The 23,637-nt window shown below is 38.6% G+C and overlaps 1 protein-coding gene across 50 annotated transcripts in view; it reads right to left on the reverse strand.

Moving 5' to 3' along the window:
* Window positions 1-23,637, reverse strand: part of SNAP91 (synaptosome associated protein 91) — a 141,687-nt gene that overhangs the window by 21,757 nt on the left and 96,293 nt on the right. For 15 of the 50 annotated variants that reach the window (XR_011522552.1, XR_011522551.1, XM_070559108.1 and 12 more), the window contains exons 14-23: window positions 22,815-22,829; window positions 22,501-22,668; window positions 16,917-17,024; window positions 16,036-16,296; window positions 15,725-15,802; window positions 15,495-15,566; window positions 14,998-15,081; window positions 13,606-13,689; window positions 6,244-6,378; window positions 4,443-4,592 (exon numbers count right to left, since the gene is read on the reverse strand). Coding sequence is in view for 42 of the 50 variants with exons in the window: in XM_070559108.1 (XP_070415209.1) it covers window positions 4,443-4,592; window positions 6,244-6,378; window positions 13,606-13,689; window positions 14,998-15,081; window positions 15,495-15,566; window positions 15,725-15,802; window positions 16,036-16,296; window positions 16,917-17,024; window positions 22,501-22,668; window positions 22,815-22,829 (1,155 nt within the window). In the remaining 8 variants the exon portion in view is untranslated. The remainder of the gene's footprint in view (window positions 1-4,442; window positions 4,593-6,243; window positions 6,379-13,605; window positions 13,690-14,997; window positions 15,082-15,494; window positions 15,567-15,724; window positions 15,803-16,035; window positions 16,297-16,916; window positions 17,025-22,500; window positions 22,669-22,814; window positions 22,830-23,637) is intronic. The other 35 variants (XR_011522558.1, XR_011522557.1, XM_070559138.1 and 32 more) reach the window with 7 other exon arrangements.

Raw genomic sequence — 23,637 nt, forward strand, 5'->3', positions numbered from 1 at the left:
TTACTGTAGCTTTGTAGTAAGTTTTGAAATCATGAAATTTGAGTCTTCCAAAGTTATTCTTCTTTATTCAAGATGCTTTTGGCTATTCATGGCTTCCTTGTATTCCTATATGAATTTTAGGTTCAGTTTGTCAATTTCTGTAAAAAAGCATGCTGGAAAATTAATATGGTGCATGTAGATACACTTTTTTTCAGTTTTAGAATATTATATTTTAATTTAAAACAATATTTACTTTGAGTGAAATTCAAGGGGCTTTTGGGGGGGAATGTAGATGTCTACAAATTTTGATAAATACATGGGTTCATGTAATCATCACTACCATCACGATACACAGCACTTTAATCACTCAAAATATTCTCTTGCTGCCCTTTGTAATCAAAACTTCCCCTTACTCCTGGGGGTTGGTCCAGAGCCAGAGGTGTAGTGGTTAAGTTCGCCCATTCCACTTCAGCAGCCCAGGTTTTGCAGGTTTGGATCCTGGGCATGGACCTAGCACTGCTCATTAAGCCACACTGTGGCAGCATCCCACATAAAATAGAGGAAGATTGGCAATAGATGTTAGCTCAGGGCCAAACTTCCTCACAAAAACAAAACAAAACAAAAACAAAAAAAACCCAAAACTTCCCTTTACTCCTAACCCTGGCAATCACAGATATATTCTTCGTCCCTAGAGTTTTGCCTTAACAAGAATATCATATGAAAATCATGCAGTAAATAATTTTTCTGTGTCTAGCTTCTTTCACGTAGCATAATGTATTGAGATTCATCTGTGCTGTTGTGTATTTCAATAGCTCATTCCTTTTTATTTCTAAGTAGTATTCTATAGAAAGGGTTTACCACAGTTCATTTACACATTTACCACTGAAGGACATTTGGGGTGTTTCTAGCATTTTTGAATAATACTGTTATAAAGATTCATGTACAGGTTTTTGTGTGAACATATGTTTTCATTTCTCTAGAAAAAATACCTAGGAGTGGATTTACTGAGTCATAAAATATGTATAGGTTTAACTATTATAAGAAATTGCTAAAATTATTTCCAAAAGGGTTATACTATTTGGTAGTCCCACCAGCAAAGTGTGAGAGTTCCAGTTGCTCCACATCCTTGTCAGCACATAGTACCGTCAGCTTTGTTTTTTTAAGATTTTTTTATTTTTTCCTTTTTCTCCCCAAAGCCCCCCGGTACATAGTTGGGTATTCTTCGTTGTGGGTTCTTCTAGCTGTGGCATGTGGGACGCTGCCTCAGCGTGGTCTGATGAGCAGTGCCATGTCCGCGCCCAGGATTCGAACCAACGAAACACTGGGCCGCCTGCAGCGGAGCGCGCGAACTTAACCACTCGGCCACGGGGCCAGCCCCAGCTTTGTTTTTTCTTTTTAAAATTTTAGCCATTCTAATGGGTATATGGTAAGTGAGGTTTCTTTAAAAATTGATATATAATTCACATGTCATAAAATTCATACTTTTAAAGAGTAAAATTCTGTGCAAAAAGTATGTTCACAAGGTTGTGAAATGAGCACCACACTCTAATTCTAAAACATTTTCATCAACTCACAAAGAATCCCCATATCTATTAACAGTCACTCTCATTCTCTCTTCCCCCGAACCCCTGACCGCCACTCATCGACTTTCTGTTTCTCCAGATTTCCCTGTTCTGGACATTTCATATAAATGGAATCACATAATACGTAGCTTTTTGTGTTTGGCTTCTTTCTCTCAGCAAAATGTTTTCAAGGTTCATCTATGCTGTAGCATGTATCAGTACTCCATTTCTTTTTATGGCTGAATAATTATTTTATGGATATACCACATTTTGTTTATCCATTCAACAGTTTATGGACATTTGGGTTGTTTCCACTTTTTGGCTAATTATGAAAATTGCTGCTATGAATATTTGTGTACAAGCCATGTGGATACATGTTTTCAATTCCCTTGGGTATATACCTAGGAGTGGAATTGCTGGGGCATATGGTAATGCTATGTTTAACTTCTGAAGAACTGTAAAACCGTTTTTCAAAGCAGCTGCATCATTTTATATCTCTACCAGCAATGTATGAGAGTTCTAATTTCTCTACAACGTAGCCAACACTTATTATTATCTTTTTAATTATAGCCTTCCTAGTCAGTGTGAAGTTCTCTGTCACTATGGTTTTGATTTGCATTTCTCTTATGGCTAATAATGTTCAACGGTTTTTAATATACTTATCGGTTACTTGTGTATCCTTTTGGAGAAATGTCTATTCAAATGCTTTGCCAATTTTTAAATTGAGTTGTCTTTTTATTATTGAATTGTAACTGTTTTTATATATGATGGATACAATATGGATATATATGAGATATGTGATTTGGAAATATTTTCCCCCATTCTGGGAGCTGTTTTCTCGTTTTTTTTTTTTGGTGAAGAAGATGTGCCCTGAACTAACATCTGTTGCCAATCTTCCTCTTTTTGCTTAAGGAAGATTGTCACTGAGCTAACATCTGGCCAATCTTCCTCTGTATTGTATGTGGGATGCTGCCACAGCGCGGCTTGATGAAGAGGGTGTAGGTCCATGCCTGGGATCTGAACCCAAGAACCCTAGGCTGCCAAAGCGGAGTATGCAAACTTAACCACTACACCACCGGGCTGGTCCTTGTTTTTTCCTTTTCTTGGTGGCATCATTTGTAACACAAAAGTTTTTAATTTTGATGAATTCCTATTAATTTATTTTTTCTTTGACTGCTTATATTTTAGGTATTAGATTTATGAAGCCACTACCTAATACAATGTTGTGAAGATTTCCACCTAGGTTTTTTCCCAAGAGTTTTATAGATTTATCTCTTACATCTAAATGTATTGGATTCATTTTGAACTGACTTTTGTGGATGGTAAGGAAGAGGCCCAACTTCATTCTTTTGCATGTGGCTTCCCAGTTGTCCTGCTACGTTTTTTGAAAAGACTGTCTTTTCCCACTTTGAATGGTCTTGGTCTTTTCCCACTTTGAATGGTCTTGGTATCCTTGTAGAAAGTTGTTTGACAATGTATGTGAGATTTATTTCTGGGCTCTTTATTCTACCGGTCTGTATTTCTATCCTTATTCCAGCACCATTTGTCCTGATTACTGTAGCTCTGTAGAAATTTCGACACGGAAAAGTGTGAGTTCTTCAAATTTGTTCTTCTTTTTCAAGATTGTTTGGCTATTCCCCTTGTGGGTCAGCCTTCTTCCACTGAGATGATTCTCAGAGGCGGCTGGCTCCTGAGGGCCATGTGTGGCGGCACTCTCAGCAGCTGCAGGTGTAAGTCCTTTATTTCTGAAGGAGGATCTGGGGGGAACATTACAGTGCTGTGTCCTGCAAAAGCAGTCACCCCTGCAGACTGTCCACCAGTGGGATGGAATTTTAGAGTAGGAAAAAATACTCAAATAACCTCTCCACGGGTGTCATCAAAGCATCTTCACGGATGCCCCCATCAAGGAAGACGAATGGGTAACAAAAGTATGTCCATAGGAAAATACAAAGAAAAAGAAGTCTGTATCAATGATCTACTAAACTTTTGATAGAGCCGTGAGTAAAATGAAAGGTATCTGCAATGGTAAACTCATTCATCTTAATAAAAAATCAAATTCAGAGTTTTAAGAAAAGCCAATCTTTATAATAGCTGCCCTCGTCTCCTAGGACTCTCTCCTTCACTTACCCAGCTCCGGCCACTAGTCCCCTGGATGTTCCTTGAATATGCTGGGCCATCTTCTGCCCCAGTGCCTCTGCACTGGCTATTTCCTTTGCCTGCAAATGTTCTCCTTCAGGTATCCACATGCTTTACTCCTTTACTTTCCAATTTCTGCTCCAATTTCACCTTCTCAGTGAGGCCTACTCTAACTCCCACTCTGTGGCACTCTCCACTCCTCTTTGCCTGTTCTGTTTCTTCTCTGTGGCACTTCTGACCTAACATACTATAGAATTTATTTATTTGAAAATGTTTAACATTCATCTCTTCCCTTCCTGAGCACCATAAGAACAGAAATTTATACCTGCTTTGTTCATCAATTTATCTCTAGAGCCTGGAAGAGTGCCTGGTACTCAATAAATATCTGTTGAATGAATAACTGAAACTTAATGGGATACTTAATTGGTAAATATGTTACATTTAAGTTACGCTATGTTCTTTTTCACAAATGAAATGAAAAATTAAGTACAGTATTTATTATACATGATGCACTGGGTTTCACACTGGTACATGCTCCCTAATCATACCGTTGGTAATTCAGATTAAAATTGGCATGGGTAGTGCTTGCGAGGCAATGGCATAGCGACTGTTTATCTTCCAAGGAATGCACTGGGTAAAGCACTAAGAAATTCTGTCTACTCCTTGATATACTCACCCATAAGTGAATCCAGAAACCAAACATATGAAAAGACAAAGAAAAAAAAATTCACATATGATTCAGTTAAAGAAAACTATATTACTCACTGCCTACTAAGCTGGCAAGAGATGAGTCAAGATCACTCCCGAGGGCTTTGCTTGCTGCCATTGCAGGACTGGGAGGTGCCACTGAGATGGGTGCAGGCTGCCCGGCCGGTGCCACGGTTGGCATCAGAAGGTCACCTAGACCATCGAACACTGGAAATCAGACAGATCAGGTTCAGAATAATTGGGGAAAAAAGAGACCATATGCAAAAGTAAAGGGAAATTGTCTCTTGAAAAACCATGGAAACAAGTGACTATACAGTCTTATCAAAGAAGACATGTAATTCACACTTTTCATGACTATCACACCAAGAAGAACATCTCTACATACGGTTACTCATAAAATATGGAAATACTAATGACCATGAACAAAGATGGAAAAGAAAATTTATGTAATGTACAGGAAAGAGCACAGACTCTGGAGTCGGAATTGGGCTCAAATTCAGCAGCAAAACTCACTAGCTGTGTGACTTTGAGAAAGCGGCTGAGTTTTAGTTTTCTCACCTGTAAATGGGGAGAGTACCAATACTATATGGCTTTGCTGTGAAGATTAATTAGATAATATACAGCCTGTCTTTATTATAATGCTTGCTCTGTATGGGTACTCAGTAAGTGCTAGCCATTGTTACTCTCACTAAAAACAATCACTAAAACACTTCTTATTCAAAATGGAGTGATTTACAGCAAAGCCTAAATGATTCGCTCTGAAATCCTATGATGCATACTTTTAAAATAATGCTTACATGAGAAAAGAAGGCTAAATCTCCTAGTTTCCTAAGAAATCAGTGTCAGAATAAAACCTGATCTAATGATCAGTATCTAGTAATAAGTATCTGAAAAACAGTTGACCATATTTTATAAAAATTTTGATTTTTTTCTCTCATTATAGCAATCACTTTTGGTTCTAACTTTAAGGGCATATTTAAAGTAAACACTATTTTAAGCATTAGGAATCATGCCATTATTGATGGTTCCTGATAACCATATAACAAATTATCACTTGTTTAGTTCCTAGAATACAGAAAGACCATTCAAAATGCAGATTCATAGGATTTGCATAAGCTATTGCCAATCTCTTATCCATGTCAAAAATTTTGTGGTTGTTAATTTTTACCAAAAAACTATACATGTTTACCATAAATACTACTATACGAGAACTCTAAACTGAAAAAGGACAGCATTCAACTAGGCACTGGCAATAGAAGCAACCAAATTGTCAGGCAGGGGATATATTTAGGGTGTTTCTGAAACACATTTAATTGCCAAAAACTCACCAATTGAAAATTTGTAGTAAGGACCCAGCATGGGAAGAGTAGAATGGAAGAGAATACAAACAAAATGACAGCAGGATGACAGGTTAAAGGCAGGCAAAGAATACTATTTGTGTCTCAACTTCATAAAACCAAGGGCCATGCAAGCTTCAGAGGGTGTAAGCAACAGCAGTGGGAATGTCCACACATTCAGATACTGTATGAAGATTTAGCACAAAGTATTTGTTTTCCCTTAGCCATCTCTAAACCATGTGCATGAAAGCTCATGCAAACAGATGGTGTGAATGTTAAGTTAGATTTCTGCTAAAAATCAAAAACAGAAACACAGGAAGGGACTGTAGGTTATTCTCAAAGCTACCAAAATGTACTGAAAATATTTACTTAAGTTACAGAATGAGACATTAATTGAACAGTTTTAAAACCAGGTTATCACTCAATATTTGCTTAAAAATTTCCTGCTATCATACTAACCTTAGGTGGTATATTTTATTATCAGAATAAATACAAAGAATGTTTGAAAATCACTGCCTTACCTGATGGATCAAAGGAGCTGCTGCTAGAAGTTGAAGGCGTTGTTCCAAAAGCTGCCTCAAAATTGGGCTGTAGCAGGTTATTCTGAGCTGGAGTCACTGGTGATGGAGAAGGGGCCATGAAAGAACCCCCAAATCCTGGGAAAAAACAGTTCCAGAAAAATATAAGCAGAACCAACTAACGGTGGGTAAAAGCCATTAAAACAGAGTCACAAAAAATTATAGAAGACTGAAAAGCAATTGAATGCACATACATGAGAAGTCAATGACACCTGGGAAGTTAGTTCTTTAAAAGTTTTTCAAGTATGTTGATATTTGTCATGTATTAATGAGATTTAAGTTAATTAGAAATAAGCACACAAGAATATACACCCCTATTAAGACAACTTGTGGCAACCAAGTCTATTATTACAATCGAGTACATAAAGCTAAGAAGGTACTACCAGGGCTAAAATTCAGATAATTATTTTCATTATATCACATTACCATTAAATCACCATACCAGGTCTAGAAAATGCTTAGTTGTATACCTTGGCTCAGTATAATAATACAAATCAGAAAACTATGCATGCACTCTGCCACCAAATCCTCCTTAATTTCTTTCCTGCATGTTCTAGTTCCATTCCTGCTACTGCCAAGTTTAGCTTTCCTCCTACCTCGCCCCCCAACACAGTTCTCAGATTCCTCAACAGTCACCCTGGAGGGCTTCCTGCCTCTAGTCTGGATTTCCTTCCATCTAGTCTCTGCAGTGCAGCCAGAGTGATCTTTCTGAGTGGAAAATGTTGACAAAGTTACTTCTCTAAGATCCTTCATCGGCTCCCCATAACTTCCAGATTCATATATAGTCATGTGCTGCATAACGACTGTGTGGTCAATGACAGACCGCATATACAACGATGGTCCCATAAGATTAGTACCATACAGCCTATATCATCTAGGTTTGTGTAAGTACACTCTATGATGTGTGCACAATGACAAAATCGCCTAAGGACACATTTCTCAGAACGCACCCCATTGTTAAGCGACGCACGACTGTAAAGCAGATTCCTTTGTGTAGCAATCAACCCTTGTTTCTCTGCCCACTGGCCGCCTTCCCTTCCTGCAAACGAGGCTGCAACTGTAACCCGCTATCACAGTGGATCAGTCTCCTCTGGGAGGACTTGCCTTATATTGCCACCCCCTGCTCCCAGCCACAGCCACCTCCGCCCCTCCCACACCGGTGCCAGTGAGCAATGTGCTCTGCCTCTGTGTTCTCAGCACCTGGAACATTTCTCCAGACTGTTCCCATCATGCTTCTTTAGTCCCACCCCCAAGTCCCCACCCTGGGGACAGCTTTATGGTGTCAGGAACTGTGTCTTTTCTTGCCTTTTCTGCTAATATTCAGCATAGTGCCTAAAACATGGAGTTAATGCTTATTGAATGAAGGATACTTTTGAATATAAAAGGTAAGGAAAAATCAAAGACTACTGTACAGTAAGCAAACCTCAAATCAAATATTTATCTTTTGAAGCCTGGAAGCAAATCATTTCTCTTAATCAATGGACAGAAGTAGAGCTCACCCATATTGCTTCTGTACAAAAATAAGCAACCTGTGAGGGAAGTGATTTCTTAATAAGACATTAGATGATCTTCTATTATCAAAGAATTTATTACTACCAGAAGTCTTTCTTATACTCAGCTTGGGTGTATATTCCTTTCTAATCTAGTCACATCTTCTCTTCTTCATAAACTGCTTGCAAAAACATAAATAATCTTTCAAAAAATCCTTCAGCTTACATTCCATAAAACCAATTTATAATTTTGAAAATGACTTCCATTGAGATTCTCTAGTTACTATTTTCTAAAACAGGCAATAATGTTCAAGGCATGTTGCTCCTGGAAATTGACAGTGACATGAGTTTAGGCTTTCCTTGTATATGCATGAAAAATTGCAGTTTGAAAAATTATCACCTATTAGAAGATGGTATTTAAAGATGGCCACTTTAAGTGATTTTAGTATTTGAGTGACATAAACATCATGTAGCTTTACTCACTAAATAAAAGACATTTTCTAGATCTTTGAAACTAATATTATTATGAAGAAAAGATGGGCTAAAGTAACTATTTTTGTGGATGTGACCATTTTGCTTTTAGGGAGACTGGCAGCTGTGTTAATTCTGATTTTTTGAAACTTTCCATACCTCAAGTCATAATATGGCTATGGCTAAGTTTGATAATTATCCTATGGTGTGGTTCTCTTTGTTATAGGTAAATGTGGAGACAATTGTACTTGACTCTCAGTTTCTTAAAACTTGGCCAAGAAGAAACAATTTATTCTACAATCACAGCATATTAGTTTTGGAAAGGGTGTTAGGATCATCTGATTCAATTCTGCCTTTCCATGGCTGGGAGAAGTGGTGCAAAGAGAAGTTAACACACCTAGTCAAGATTCAGTAGTAGGAAGAAGAAAACATGTTTCCTATGTAAGTGCTATTGAGTTTCATAACACAAGTAGGTCATGTCCATAGGTGAATAAATAACACTATTCAATGAGAAAAAAATAGTGCCTTCTGTAAGAAAGTGAAGGGTAAAGCTGACACTGGCATGAGGCTCACCAAGTGCCAGGCACTGTTCCAAGTATTTTTTTAGGTTGAACCATATGAACCACATTAATTGCCAATATTTGACCATTTTGGGCCTATTAAAACAGCAATTTTAGGGGCCAGCCTGTGGCCGACTGGTTAAGTTCATGTGCTCCACTCTGGCAGCCCAGGGTTTTGCCACTTCAGATCCTGGGCACAGACATGGCACTGCTCATCAGGCCATGCTGAGGTGGCGTCTCACATAACACAACCAGAGGCACTTACAACAAGAATATACAACTATGTAGTGGGGGAGTTTGGGGAGAAGAAGGAGGGGAAAAAAAATAAGATTGGCAACAGATGTTAGCTCAGGTGCCAATCTTTAAAAAAAAAAAAAAAACAGCAATTTTATCTTTCAGCCTAAAACATACATTAGGTCAATCCTCACAACAACCCCATGAAGTTTCACAGAAGAGGAAACAGGCCAGAAAGTCTAAATAATTTGTCCAAGGTCAAATGACGGCAAAGGTAGAGCCAAGATTCCACACAAGAATCTTCCAGAGCCTGGGGCTTCTTCACCACAATACTGTGTGGTCTCTTCCCCACAGCCAGGAGTGATCCCAGAGTCGCACCCTTCCTTAGGTTTATAAACTCAACACATATCTGGAAAGATGAGTTCTTTCTGTTACACTTAGTTCTTACGGAGCAGGTGCCCTCACAAACCTAGACTAATTGAAAAGCTACAAAGTGACACCCAATAACCAACTGATTATCTTAAAGAAAAAAATCTACTGCTATACTTTAAATGGAGACCTCAACAGGAAAATTACAGACATTAATAAGCAGTTTGGGGAACTTCTGTTACATGAAAAGTTTTAGAGTCCTCACATAGAGGTAAGTAATAAGAAAAGCCAAACCACTAATCTATCTTTCTATATGGTTCTAAGTTACATTAAGAAAAGTGTTCTATGGAACTGAAACTAAGGGAATAATAAGGCTTCCAGCTGTCCTGCAGGCCCATTTGGACTGTCCTACACTATAACTGAGTTGCCACTCATCTTCAGGTGCTCAACCATCTAGAGACACACTGCCTTTTATCCTATATGATTAGTCTTATGAATGTATCTTTCTAAAGGGGCACAGCCTGCATACTTAACAAAGTTCTATTAATACAGACATATCAAAACTGACAGTCTATCCAACACATCATATCACTCAGGTTGGAAAAGGGAAATTTTAAAACTCTTGGTAGGTAAACCTACTCCCACATATACTCCCTCCTCCACACCCACATTTGCTCCATTATTATCTTAAAGATGATGTCATCTCAATTATTCCAGTGGTACAGTCAGTTGTTAACATATTCCACTTACTAAGGTCAATCTGAGATAGTCTATATTTCTAGAAATAACAGCCTGAGAGCCCTTTGTCTACCACCTTTCAGACTGCTTTCCATCCCCACTGAGGATGAAAGGCTTCGTCCTCTGCAGAACTTCCCATTTAGTGGAAATTGTTAGTTATTAATCCCACACTGGATATTTTTATATTTTAAATCAGTTCAAGGACTTCTGTAGCTGAGTTAAAAAATTAATCCCCCAAAATTGTCATGTGGTTAACAGAGAATGCAAAACTACATAAGACTGGCCCATATTCTCCCCAACCTCTGGAATTAAAGATAGGATGTGGCACACTCCTATGCCAGTACAAATTTTTGGTGCAGTCACCCCAGAATTGTGTCTATTATGGAGGAACATGGTTTTCCTGCTTGACATCAACCTCAGAAAGTTAGGCATATCCTTCAACACACCTAATCTCCCTCAGTAATCCATTTTTACATCCATCATCCAGGAATCTCTCTCTATCTTTCAAACATCTATATTTTCAGCTGGTGTATCTTGAGAGGAGTTTGACAGCTTTACTCTTCACTGTGTGATATAGTATTTCCTTTTATTTGTTATAAACTTAACTCTCAAGTTTCCAGCCAGACTCCATCTGAGATAATATCTGCATCCTACCAGTAATCTCAAAGACTTGGAGAGAATTATTCTTCTATTCTGTCCTCACTGGTCACAACAGTTACCCTTTCTAGGATTTTCTCTAGTTTCACCAGGTTGGGTACACCAAAGAGAACCTGAAATTTTTATTCAAGGGGTAAAAGACGATAAGATAATATTTCATGCACAGTTCAATTCTGGAATTGGTATTATCTGATAGATCTAGAAGTAAATTTGAATGAAGAAGAATAACCACTTTTTATGAGATATGCCCATTTTTAAGGGACTATCCATTTAATTTTAGTTTTCTAGTTTTAAATTATATACCAATTTTTGATAAAGCTTTCTCCTCAATTTTAAAATGATTCTTAATTTTTCATTTAAAATCTCTAAAAATAATTTTTAACATTATAGTACATACTTACTGCATTTCCCTTGTTATTTACATGTAAATTTATTCCCTCAAAAAAATCTAACTTTAGTCAGGCATGGGGTGAGAATCCCCAGTCCAGCAACCAACATTACTTTTGGACAGTCTAAACCTCCCATCACTGTGTCTATGTATTATTTTTCTTTTTTACTCTTTCACAAAATAGTCTTATTTCTAAAAGCCAATAATACCAGATTCTAGAAACTCATAAAATAGAATTTCTCTCTCTTTTTTTTGGTTTACATTCCTACTTTGAACCTGATTGCATTTGTGTATCCTTGTTATTCCTTGTTATCTATGATTAGGTTCATTTATCTTTAAAAAAAAATGTTCCTCTTTATTCCAATAGCCTGTAGACTTAGCTGATCTCTCCCCATAGATACACACACAAGTATAACACACGGGTTAAGCTTCACTGTAAATTATCACAACACAGTGCCCCAAATATTTGTTCTACCATTGATGTTCATTAAACAGAAATGTCTGGGCAATGAGAAAACTCAGAAATGGCCACTGTCAGCTAGATTACATACATAAATGTGAGAGTGATTTTATGTTGTGTATATTAGCAGGGTTTTCTTTTCTTTTTTGTCTGGAAAAGTTGCTTCTAGTTCATAGGATGAATTATACTAATATGCCATGATATTCTTCAGCGAGAACATGGCTTCTTGTTGTGTTACCCGAACAAATATGAGAGATGTTTTTCTTTTTTTTTTTATCACCTTTATTTTTTTTTGCTGAGGAAGATTTGCCCTGAGCTAACATCTGTGCCAATCTTGCTGTATTTTGTATGCGGGTCACCACCACAGCATGGCTGCTGATTAGTGGTATAGGTCTGCGCCCAGGAACCAAACCCAGGCCACTGAAGCGGGGTGTGCCAAACTTAACCACTAGGCCATGGGGCTGGTCTGAGAAATGTTTTTCTATAAGCAAAATGAAGAGAAGTATGAAAAACCAGCCCAAATAATTGAGATCTAGAGAAGTAATTTAAAAATTAGAAAATTAGAAGTAATTTAAAATTTCTTCCATCAGGATATAAGGTGAAAGAATAGTTGGCCTCATGCCAGACACTCAGATATGTACAGATCACAAGAATTGCCTGGAAAGCAAACTAGACAACAGAACCCATTTACATCTATTTACATTAAAAATTAACTTAAATAGAAAAAAATACAGAAAAAAGAAAATGTACACAAAATCCTCTTCCCATCACTGAAACAGTCATAAGATGATGACGTGGAAAAATGAGAAAAGTCCAGTCAATAAAACCTATGTAAATGACATTGTCACTTTCATCACTGATTTTCTCCTCTTTTCTATCCCATTTTACTAAGATTTCAGGACAGACAACACAGGAGAGTAATTTAAGCCTACTTTTGGTGAAGTGGCCTAACTTGCACTTTTCATGCACATCCCCTGCTGGACCCACGCATACACCAGGTTGTGCAGCTGAGGCTCAGGTACCTGCTGCTATACTCCATGGTAGGTGACAAAGCCCTTCCTGCTCGTTCCGGGTACATTTTAGATCCTATGTCATCCCCCAGGATCAAATGTCTCAGCTCTGTCACTGACTTCTGCCTTAGAATCAGAATGGAACACAGGCTCTGACTGGCCTCTCTGCTCCTGTTTCTAGTGTCCTCGGCTCTTCTGGAAAGACAGTGTCTCAGGATGCAGCCCTGGAAGCATGGAGAGGCTGGACGGACTGAGGACACTGGAGAAGACAATGTCACTCTGCAGCACTGGAAGTGGTCAACAGTGGCTGACCACTCTGCCAGGCTCCTGTCTGCTAGGCTTCTATCTCGCCCACCCTGGAAATAAGCAACAACCCTAGGCACCTTGTGCCAATCTATCCACACTATGGTCTTGTTGAATTGGGATCATTCCAGAGGTTTTCAGACAGAAAAATGATCAGCTAGTTAAAAACGTGGCATATGCAGCAGCAGCTTCAACCCAATGGTGGCAATCTGTAACAGTTTCTCCTGGAGTGATTCATAAGTTACAGAATCAATTGTCAAACATGATGGTATCTCTCCCCACAAATTCCTTAAAAAAAAAGACGGGCATAGGCAACACAAGGTGAAAATTTCTACAGAAGCATATTACCTCTTTAGTAAACAAAAAGAAACCTGCTAACTGAAATTACGGCATGTGAGGAACATCCAACGAGGGACGAGGGCTTGTATATAACTGATTTTAAGACTAATTTCATAGAATCCTGGGATAATCAATCTTTTATTATACAACATCTTACTTTTCAATTTCATGTCTTAAAAGGGAAAGAAAACATGCACCTTGAAATTTATATAATATCTGTTTCTTTAAAAATATACCCAAACTTAACTTCCACAAAATACCATTTTATTTCAGTTTAATTCATTACCAGCTAGTAGGTCTGCCGATGCGGATGAACTAGAAGCAGCCTGAGGTGCAGGTTGGGGTTCAGAAGCACTGCTTCCAAATGCATCTACCCATTATCCGTTATGCAGCAAAAAAAGGAAAAGAGTGTAAACAGTAAGTATAGTAAGTAATGTAAGTGTTTTGCAGAGAAATACATAGGACACTTTGCGTGGTGAGCTCGTCTCCTGTGGATATGTGAAATGACTGAGAGAACTGAATTATGCTTTGACCAGTTGATTGTCTCAAAAAGCTGTTCTAGGATATTTACGAATTAATAAAGAATTAATTAAATTAATTAAGAATTAATTTAAGAATTATTTAAGAATTGCAAGAGTAAGAAAATTCTTTTTTTGCTTTCTTTCTTTCTTTTTTTTTTAAGAATAAAGGTTTTGGATTAAATCTTGTCATCTATCAGAACAGCATTAAGGTTTTGAAATTTTTGCCCACAGGTAATACAATAGAATTTTCCCATTTAGAACTCTATTAAACTTTTTAAAAGATTTAACAAATTTAATTCAAGCAGCAGCAGCACTACTTGTACCCACATATTAGGGTTCGGTGTTTATTTGCCACAAGTTTTGAGACCCTGAATGTCAGAGACTGTGAGGTCTTTGTACCTGCATGGCACATACCATGATTCTTCAGCGCACAGCAGGTACTCAATGTGGGTTTAACTTGCTAAGGATGACATTTTAGCCCAAAGCAGACACATTTATGGAGAGTCATGAAGAAATCACTTCAAACCTATACTTTCCTTTTAAAGAAGACTTTAAATGTATCCGCCAAATGAGAAATTCTAGAGTTAATTTAGTACATCTCCCTGCCTTCAGATAACACATTAAAGAAGAGGAGAATACACTTAAATCAGTGAAACATCTTCCAATTCTCTGGAAGGATTCTAAAATATTAAATTCAACATAAATAAACCCTACAGATAATGTATGACCTCTAGAATTTAAGTTTTCAGTTTTGACTGCCTTATTTGTTTTCAATTCCGACTTACCTAGTTAACGTTTATATTGCTTTCAAGAACTGAGAAATGTTTATTTAGACAAGAGATCAGGATCACCAAGGCAGAACAGTAGAAGCAAATTCTAATCTACATTAGGATGAACAAAAATACAAAGACCTCAAATGAAAAACGATCTGGTTTTGTTAGACCATGCGCTGAAAATTATGATGAACTGATGAGGATGACGATGATGATGGCAAAGAAATGGAAAAGATCTTAAAAACTTAAGTTTACATTTAAGAGATGGAAATGGCTTCACATAGTCAAAAGAAAAATGATGAAATAAAATGAAATAGAAGATGTAAAAACTATTCTGAGGGTGGAAAAAGATTCTGTAAGTGCTGAAGGAGGACAGATACGCACCCCCGAAAAGGTCTATCACACCTGAAGAATCCACCTTTGCTGGAGAGGCAGTGGGTGCAGGAGATGGTGCTGCAAATGCATCCACTGCAGTGAAGCACAGAACAGGACAAACTGCATGTCACCCAAAGGACAGTGAAACCATGGGCCTTGACAACTGGCTTCTCGAGATTTCATGTTCAATAGCAGGCAGTACCACTACAGGTAATCTTAACAGTTAAGGAATGGATTTTAAAATATATACTTTCCAGAAGAAAATAAAATTTGACTTCTTGGGGTCAGAGGCTTTGGCGTGAAAAAATTTTCTCTTTGCACCAGTGTTAGAGTTGAAGTATTAACCCTCATCAGTTGATGAGGGGCTAAAACGTGAGATTTTTTAAAAAAGTGAATTTTTGAGTTTAAAAGAACTCAAGCCAAACCCACATGTTTTCGTATCTACCTCTCTACACATAACCCCCACAAGACATCTCTGCAGGCTTGACCTTGGCAAAGGCACTCACCGGATAAGAGGTCAGCAGTGAGCGAACTCTCAGGCACGGGAGAGGCCCCTTGTGGTGGAGAGGAGAAAGCATCTTCCAAAAGTGAAACAAACCAAAACCAAGCAGAGGTAAGTAGACAGCTGAAATCAAAGTCAAAAATCTAACAAATGCATTATCACAGGTGAGTACAAAGGGTTCAATCATGAAAACAGCTAGGAAAACTAATGTGAAAAGGGTTGCTTTGGTTTTACCTGTACCAAACAGGTCTATGCTAGGAGCAGCATCTGGCTTAGGCGCTGCAGCAACTTCGGGAGCAGAATCAAATAAATCTAAGACCAAGAACACACATGCCTTTACTCAACTTGACAAACCAGCCTGAAACAGCATCCCTTTCCAGTGCTGAAGTAGCACTTTGGAGAATTCTGAAACAAGCAGCAAATGGTTTCCAGAGAACCATTTCGTTACACAGTATTCATGCAGGAAGAGTTGTGTACGCAGTATATCTCAAGTACCAGAATTCAATCCACCAGATGGAAAGAGTTCAACAACAACAAAAATTTACCACCAAAGATATCTAGAGCAGGAGGAGCGGTGGTGGTGGTGGCGGAGGTGGTGGCAGTGGTGGTGGCGGCGGTGGTGGCAGCAGTAGTGGCAGCAGTGGCAGCTGCAACGGCGGGAGCAGGAGAAGGAGCAGTGGCGGGAACCGGAGGGGCTGTGCTAGCTGTAGGGGTAACTACAGGAACACTGGTCTCAGGTGGCTTCATTGCAAAGAGGTCCAGCTCGGGTGCAGCCTCTGCACTACCTTCAGACGGGGCAAAGGGGTCTTTCGGGAAGGAAAGTGGAGACACACAGCATCAGTAAGGAGAGAGACAAGAGAGAGGGGTCCTAACTCTGGGTAGGAGACCCTGACACAGAGTTACAGGCTAGCTAGGCATTAGGCTGCTTAGATTGAACTACATCTTATTAGCAGTGATTAGAATGTTTTTCTAAAGAAAAAAGAAAATTTTGTAGGTACCAAGTTAAGAAACTGAAACACTTCAAAGTACTGTAAGATTAGCCTACAGCCTAGGATCAGAGATTGTCATTCTCCAAACTCTTACTAAAGCTGGTCAATTTGGTAGCTTTGAACATTCATTAAAACATGCCTATATATTTGAACTCAGTGTTACAAAAGAGTACGATAAAGCATTAGAGGAAAAAAAAACATTAAGAGAGCATACTTGCACTGACAAAAATTGTCAATCTTGAGAAATTGCCAATTTTGCTAAGTATGCACTTCACTGTCTTAATGTTTTAAGTCCCGGCATTATTAACTCAGTTATGATGAATGAGACTTTACACTCAGACTAAATTAGAATTAGAAAAACATATGGCCACATCTAACTACGGGAGGTTCACATCGGGACAGAGAAACAACAGACTGGCGCGTGCCTTTGAACCCACCATTTCCTGAACATGCATCAAGTGCTGCTGCTACAGGGGTTGGGGGGGCTGGCGCGGCGGCCCCTTCGGGTGCGGCAGGGGCCTCCCCAGGAGAAGCTGCAAAGGCATCTTGGGTGCAGTTTTTAAAACAATAGAAATTAAAGGAATAAAAAGAGAAGAAAATATAGTAAAAGAACCAAGTTAAATTGCGAAGAAGGCTCCCTTATACAACATGAATTTCTTAAAATGCATTTTTATGGCCCATGCATTGTTGGCGGTCACAAAACAATGATTCTTTGCGCCCCTTCAGGTTAATTACATGCACATGGTACAGTGTGGATACTGCTGAGGCCTATTAGGATCTAAAAGGTAACAAGATTCTCATTGTATAAGGGCTCTGAGAAGCATGTTTTATGTATCATTAGAAATTAATGGATGTGAAAATTAGAACACAAAGATAATTTTATTATGTAATTTAAGACAATAATCTTTCAAGTCCAGTTAATACTTATTCACTATGTTGCTATGATGTTACCAACTAGGGGTTTCTGCCAAACATGGATGTCTTCTGTAATGTCAACAAAATTAAATATATCATGGTAATGTAAACAAACAATTCTAATTTAAATTTTTATAGACTAGGACAAGAAAACTACACTGTTAACATGAAAGTTTTACTAAGTATTCATAAACATTAAGTCTTCATTATCCTTGAAAATCATTTTCAGACACAACCAAGGATTTACGGGAATAAAGAGAGAATAAAATTAGGGGATGACACCATAATGCCTTTATTTTGACTTAAATTTACTGTGGTTTTCAAATATTGTATTGCTCTAGTTATTTGGAAAATGATCTATTTTCAACAGATTAAAAATACAGTTTCATGTTTTAAGACTACAAGTGTATTACTATTTATAGTAGAAAAATCCATTAACATACAGGCACTCCAGTTTATAAATGCCCAATTTATAAAAGGCCGATATGTACAAATGGTTCCCAATGTATTTATGCCAACAAACCATGTTAATTATGGTAAAAAAAAAAAATCCTAAAGTTTTCAAAGAGACTCTGTAGTTCCAAAGTACAAAAGGAATCAAGCTATCATAAGAATGACTTGCTTAGGAGAAGAAACTTCTGGAAAGTGGGGACCAACCCTCACCCAGAGCCTGCCACTTACCTGCTAGACTTCCCATCCTAAAATTCTGCCTTCCACAATACCTACCAGTGTTCCCTAGAGCACTGTTCCTCTGGCCATTACGAAGAATTTGTCAAATATGCTTCGAAAATGCTACACAGTATATCCCCTTTGTGGGAGATTTATGTAGTATATTAGGCTGTAGGAAGTCCTACAGTCAAGACACTTGTTTCTCAGTTTAACCAAGAATGTTCCAAACTGATCTGAGTATGAAAGTCACTTAAGTAATGTCCCGAGGCCCAGTGTTAAGCTACAGTGAGGGAATAGCTATTCTGAGTAGAGGTCAGTCGGGGGAGAGGCCAGATACTGGAATATGAAAACACGTCACGGGGTAGGGCAGGCCCTGTTCTCTACACGGCATGTTAAGGACTGTAACAGAGGATGCAGAGCAGCATCAAAGTGCCAAAAGCCAGGACAGAACTACACAAGAAAAGTCCAGGAGGAGGTGGCGAGGGCAGGACAATATTTTGTCAAGCATCAGGTGTTTTCTTTCTTTTTATTCCTATAAAATGTGGAACTGGGGCTGATAATATTGGAAACAGCAGAAACAGTAACCACGGTCACTATTTAGTGAGCACTGATGTGCCAGTCACTGTGGAAATATTTTATATGCACTGTTACATTTAATTCCTACAACTATTTGGTGACGTAGGCTCTATGATCTCCCTTTGGAGATAAGAGAACAGAAACTTGGGGAGTCTGAGTGACTTGACCAGGGTCACACAGATAGCCAATGGCCAAGTCAGGATTTGGCCATAAACTGTCTGACTGAGGTTTGTGTGTTTAACTACTATGCCGCGCTGTTACGAACTGTGCCACGTTCTGCTAGTACAGTACTACTTGTAGGATGGAATAAACACCAACTATGTCAGTGCTAGGGGTCAGATAAATATTCATGGGCTGGCCTCTTTAATGATCACTTACGTATAAATATAGCTATATTCTCAGGAGATATTTTTTCTTTCTTGTCAGCAAGACATCTCGTTTAATGCTTCTCCTGTTACTTAAAACTAAACATCATAAACACCTTATTTACTCCCATCAAAACTTCTCTTAAAGACAGGAGCCCCAGCTGGACCAGGTCCTGGCTGTTACGTCTTCCCAGAGAAGGAGATGGAGATAAGAATGAGCAAGACTAGGGATGACCCCAACCCCAGCCACGGTCTGACAGTAGCCACGAAAAGGACTATGAGTGAGAACTGTCCAGCTGAGCCCAGTGGGTCTCCTGGACTGAAGAGAGAGAATAAATTCTGATGTTGTTTAAAAAAAACCAAGAAAACTTCTTTTAAATACCTAGCTTTCTTTCCTTATCAATGGCAGCATTATCCTCCCAGTGTTGAAAACTCAAGCTAGTTCCAATCTGGTTCTCCTTCCCTTGTTACCCACTTGCAGTTCATTTCTACATTCTGCCAATTTTCAATCAGTGCTACTTCCTGGAAATGCAAGATCCTGCTGTTCTGCAATTACAGACTCAGTCCAGCCCTTACCCAGCAAGCCGGTCTCTCCGACACTGCTGCAGACTAGTCTTTTTTTCCTTCTAGCAATCTAGGAAGAATTTTCTCTCGAACTTTTTATCATGTGACCACCTTTCTAAAAATTTCTAATAGCTGTTATCTTCCCCAGCCTGAACCACACCTCTCTCTTCTGCCGCCACATAAGCCATCTTTAAATCACATACTCGGCCCAAAGGTTTCAATCATTCTCAACAGCATGTCCAGTTCCTTTTCTTCCCCAAAGGTCCACGATTATAAAACTCTTACATGAAATCTAGTTTTAAGTGCTTATATTTAAGTACTGGTTTTAAGGAAGGTTGGTTAACTTAGTTTGTTAACCACACGTACAAAGGAAGTCAAGCTTGTGAAAGTTCTTTAGTTTTGCAGTCACCTGATTTCAAGCTCACAGACTACCTCCTACAGACTACTGCAGACTTCCATGAACGCTTGCTCACAAATGGATACAGGTGACTGAAAGGGTGTCCTGGCGTTTGTGTGGAGGAGGTAGCACCAATTTCGCATCCTAGGGCTTAGGAAAACCCTGTGCTGTTACAAACTAATGCGCTGTTGTTAGTAAGATTTTCATAAATAGAATGTTTTTAAGGATTTTGTCTTTTACTTTTACTAACATCTAAATTTTTTAAGCACAACATTGCCTTGCAGTGCTGTCCTGCATGAACACAGAAAGCGGATTTTACTTCTTAAAAGTTCACTTTAAAAATGAGAACATTTAGATTTCACTCATATGTGGAGGATAAACAAACTAAGGACAAAGAGAACAGTTTAGTGGTTACCAGGGGAAAGGGGGTGGGGGTGGGCACAGGGGGTGAAGGGGCGCATATACGTGGTGACTGGCAATAAGAATGCACAACTGAAATTTCACGTTATAAACTAATACGACCTCAGTAAAATAAAAAAGAAACCATTTAGTAAAGATAATGTTTCCTAAAAAAATTTTAATGACTTACATTGAAATGACTAAAATGTTATGTGGGTATCAATCTGAGTATTAAAATATAACAGATGTTTCCTAGTTGTCAAATTGTAATGAAAATACATACATAGAAAAGTTTAATGTTTTAACATTTCATATCCATGAAATTAAACAATTATCCATTTTTCAGAAATGGATGTTGGTGAAATCATGAGGAGAGCCCCATTCTTTGGCATTAAGTTATATGATTTTCTGCAGTACTAGTCCTTAAAGGTTGTATTTTAGGGTAGAAAGAATGTCATCATGAAAATATTTCCAAACATATATATTTCTCTGCTTGATGAATGTAGTCAAAGCAGTAAGAAATGATCGACACGAATAGCATAATGGCTCAAAGAATATTTCAAGAAATATCTGAGGCTTCATTATTCTAGAGAGCCATGAAGGAAGCAAGATGGACTTGATTGATTTCTTAGATGCAATTAAGCTCTTTATGAATGGATAGGAAAACAAAAATCTAAATAACTAAAGGGATAGAAATGTTCGAGCACAAAATTGTTACCCATCCCGGCCCTCTTCTCCTTGAAGTTTTGTGGTAACATAAGCCTATGAGCAACCATCCATACCCAACACCAATAATGGGGGCGGGGGGAAGATGAGGGGGTGAGGAAGTTGACTTCATAAATTTAAGCTAAAACTTTAATTTTTGGTCTCAAAAGTTATAGAGGCATAACTGAAAAACCAACGGGTTCTAGGGGAAGACTGTCTATAATAAATTATTCAAGATTCTGCAAACCCTTTCCCTCTTCTTTTTTAAAGCAAGTTTCTCCTCTCACAGCAAGGGCAGTGCAGCAAGCCAGCAGCAAGTTCTTTGCATGAAACAGTGGCAACAAGGCTGCGTCTAGTTGAGTGCTCCTTGCCTTAGCCAATGTTGGCGAACCTCAAGACTGGGCACGGCACGTAGCACAGTGGTATGTGACAGTGTGAGTGCGTGTTCCCAGGGGGATATATTAACGCCACTGGAGCCTGCCAAATCTCTCCTGCCCTCCCCATCATTTGCCTCCTCCAATTTCTTTACCATATTCTCAAATGCCTGGGAAAGATGTTATCCTGTAATGAAGAAACACAAAACTATGATGAATATAACACTCCCCTATGTGTGTATTTGATGTGAACACTTCTCCAGGCTTGGACATTAGCACCCCTCAGATAGGAATATGTAAATAAACTAGCTTCAGATGGTTCCTCAGGTCCAGGCATATTACAGTGGCAGAGACTAGGGTATCTGACTCAAGCCGCAGCTGTAAATCGACTGCGTGTCAGAATTTACATTTGCATGGAAAGCGTGTTTTCAAACAATTATTTCACAGTCCGACCTAAACCTGTTTTCAATCAGCATTTCAAGTGCTGATTCAAGTGATCTCCCAAAGTTCCGAAGTCAAAGATGATCCAGGTCTTTGCTTGGAAAGAATAAACTTAAAACTGTAAAAAGAGGCACCCCCCTAAACTGTCAGAGACCTCCAAATATGAACTACTCTTAGATGACTTTTTGTCCTAAACCTTAAGAAATAACTTAGGCCAGGACTACCCCTCCCATATTCCCTAAATATTTTTCTCTGTGCTAGTTCGAATCTGGCCAAAAAGCCAAACCTAAATATGATGGCGAAGTCTGGCCCCACTCTTCCACAGATTCTGCAGGGAGGGAGCATATACGGGACAAGGAGCAACTTAAAGCGCAACTTTTACAAAATGGAAAATCAAATGGATCGAAAGTATAGCAACCGCTGCCTGAAAACCACTAAAATGAAGATAAAGTTGATAAATTTAGCAAAGATAAATATATGAAAATAAACATTTAAAAAGTCCTTAAACACTCTGACACGCTGTTATAGAGTGTAAAGATTTTTAAACACCTTAACTCTAAAGTAATTTCAGCAATCCTGGAAGGAAAATTAAGGAACAGTGACGTGACTGACTGACCTCCAAAGAGATCCACTTCAGCAGTGACAGCAGTGACAGTTGTGGTGGTGGAGGCAGAAGCGGAAGCAGTTGCAATTTCTGCAGCTGTGGTAGGAGGGGAAGGTTCTGGTGCAAATGGGTCTGAGATCTGAGCTTCAGAGGGAACAGAGGAGAGTGCAGCCAAAGAATCTATGTCGCAACAGAGAGGGAGAACAAATGGAAGAGAAGAAAAAGAAAGGACAAAGATATCCCAGGCTCCACATGATCAAAACGAGGACAGTTATTAAGATATGGAAGTCTCTCAACACAGAAGTTTAAAATAAAGCTTTACTCACCCTCTCCCAAAAGGTCTATCGATGTCCATTATGTGTCAGCATATGAAGAAATAAGAGAGAAAGCTGAAACATTCAACCACACCAATGTCCAAGCAGGGTAAGGCACTAGCTGAAGAAATTCTAGCTTTAGGTACCTTTCTGGATCATTTGTAATTACAAAAAATAAATGTATTACCTATTATTATCGTGGAACTATTGAGCTGGAAGGGACCTTAGGAATCCTCTAGACCAAGTTTCTAATTTCACAGATGGGGAAACAGAGAGCAAGGGAGGTCAAGACACTTACCTTAAGTCAGGTCTAAACGATTTTGACAAACTCAACTTATTTCTCACCAGGTTTCCTATTTCACCTGCTTTGATTTCACTACACTATAAATGTCAATTCTGAAACTGTAGTTAACTGAACTTTATTTATCCTCTCTATTTGATGTGTCACTGCAGTCCGGAACACCAGAAAGTAAGCAGAGGCTTTATAATAGCTGTAGTTTGACTGTAGAATATACCAGGAATAGTCAAAGAACTGCATGCAAGTTCAGGAGTTAGAAAAAAGCCCCACCGAAACCATTTTCTTCTTCATAACTTTCCCATTATCAGATGTTTTTCAACTGAATATATAATCTTTACATTTATAAACATTATGTCACAACACATGAGGATTATTTGTAAGACGAATGTGAGAGATTATGTAGCATGAAAATTTTTCAGCCTTCTGAGGTCAGCATTCTGTTGGAAGGTTCACACTTTCTTAGTGTTCAACAATGAGATTACAGATGGCATCCTAAATAAAAAGCCTAGGAGGGGTTATTCTTAACTATACTGTGAC

The sequence above is a fragment of the Equus przewalskii genome, chromosome 9 (assembly GCF_037783145.1).
Source record: "Equus przewalskii isolate Varuska chromosome 9, EquPr2, whole genome shotgun sequence".
Taxonomy (NCBI): Eukaryota; Metazoa; Chordata; class Mammalia; order Perissodactyla; family Equidae; genus Equus; species Equus przewalskii.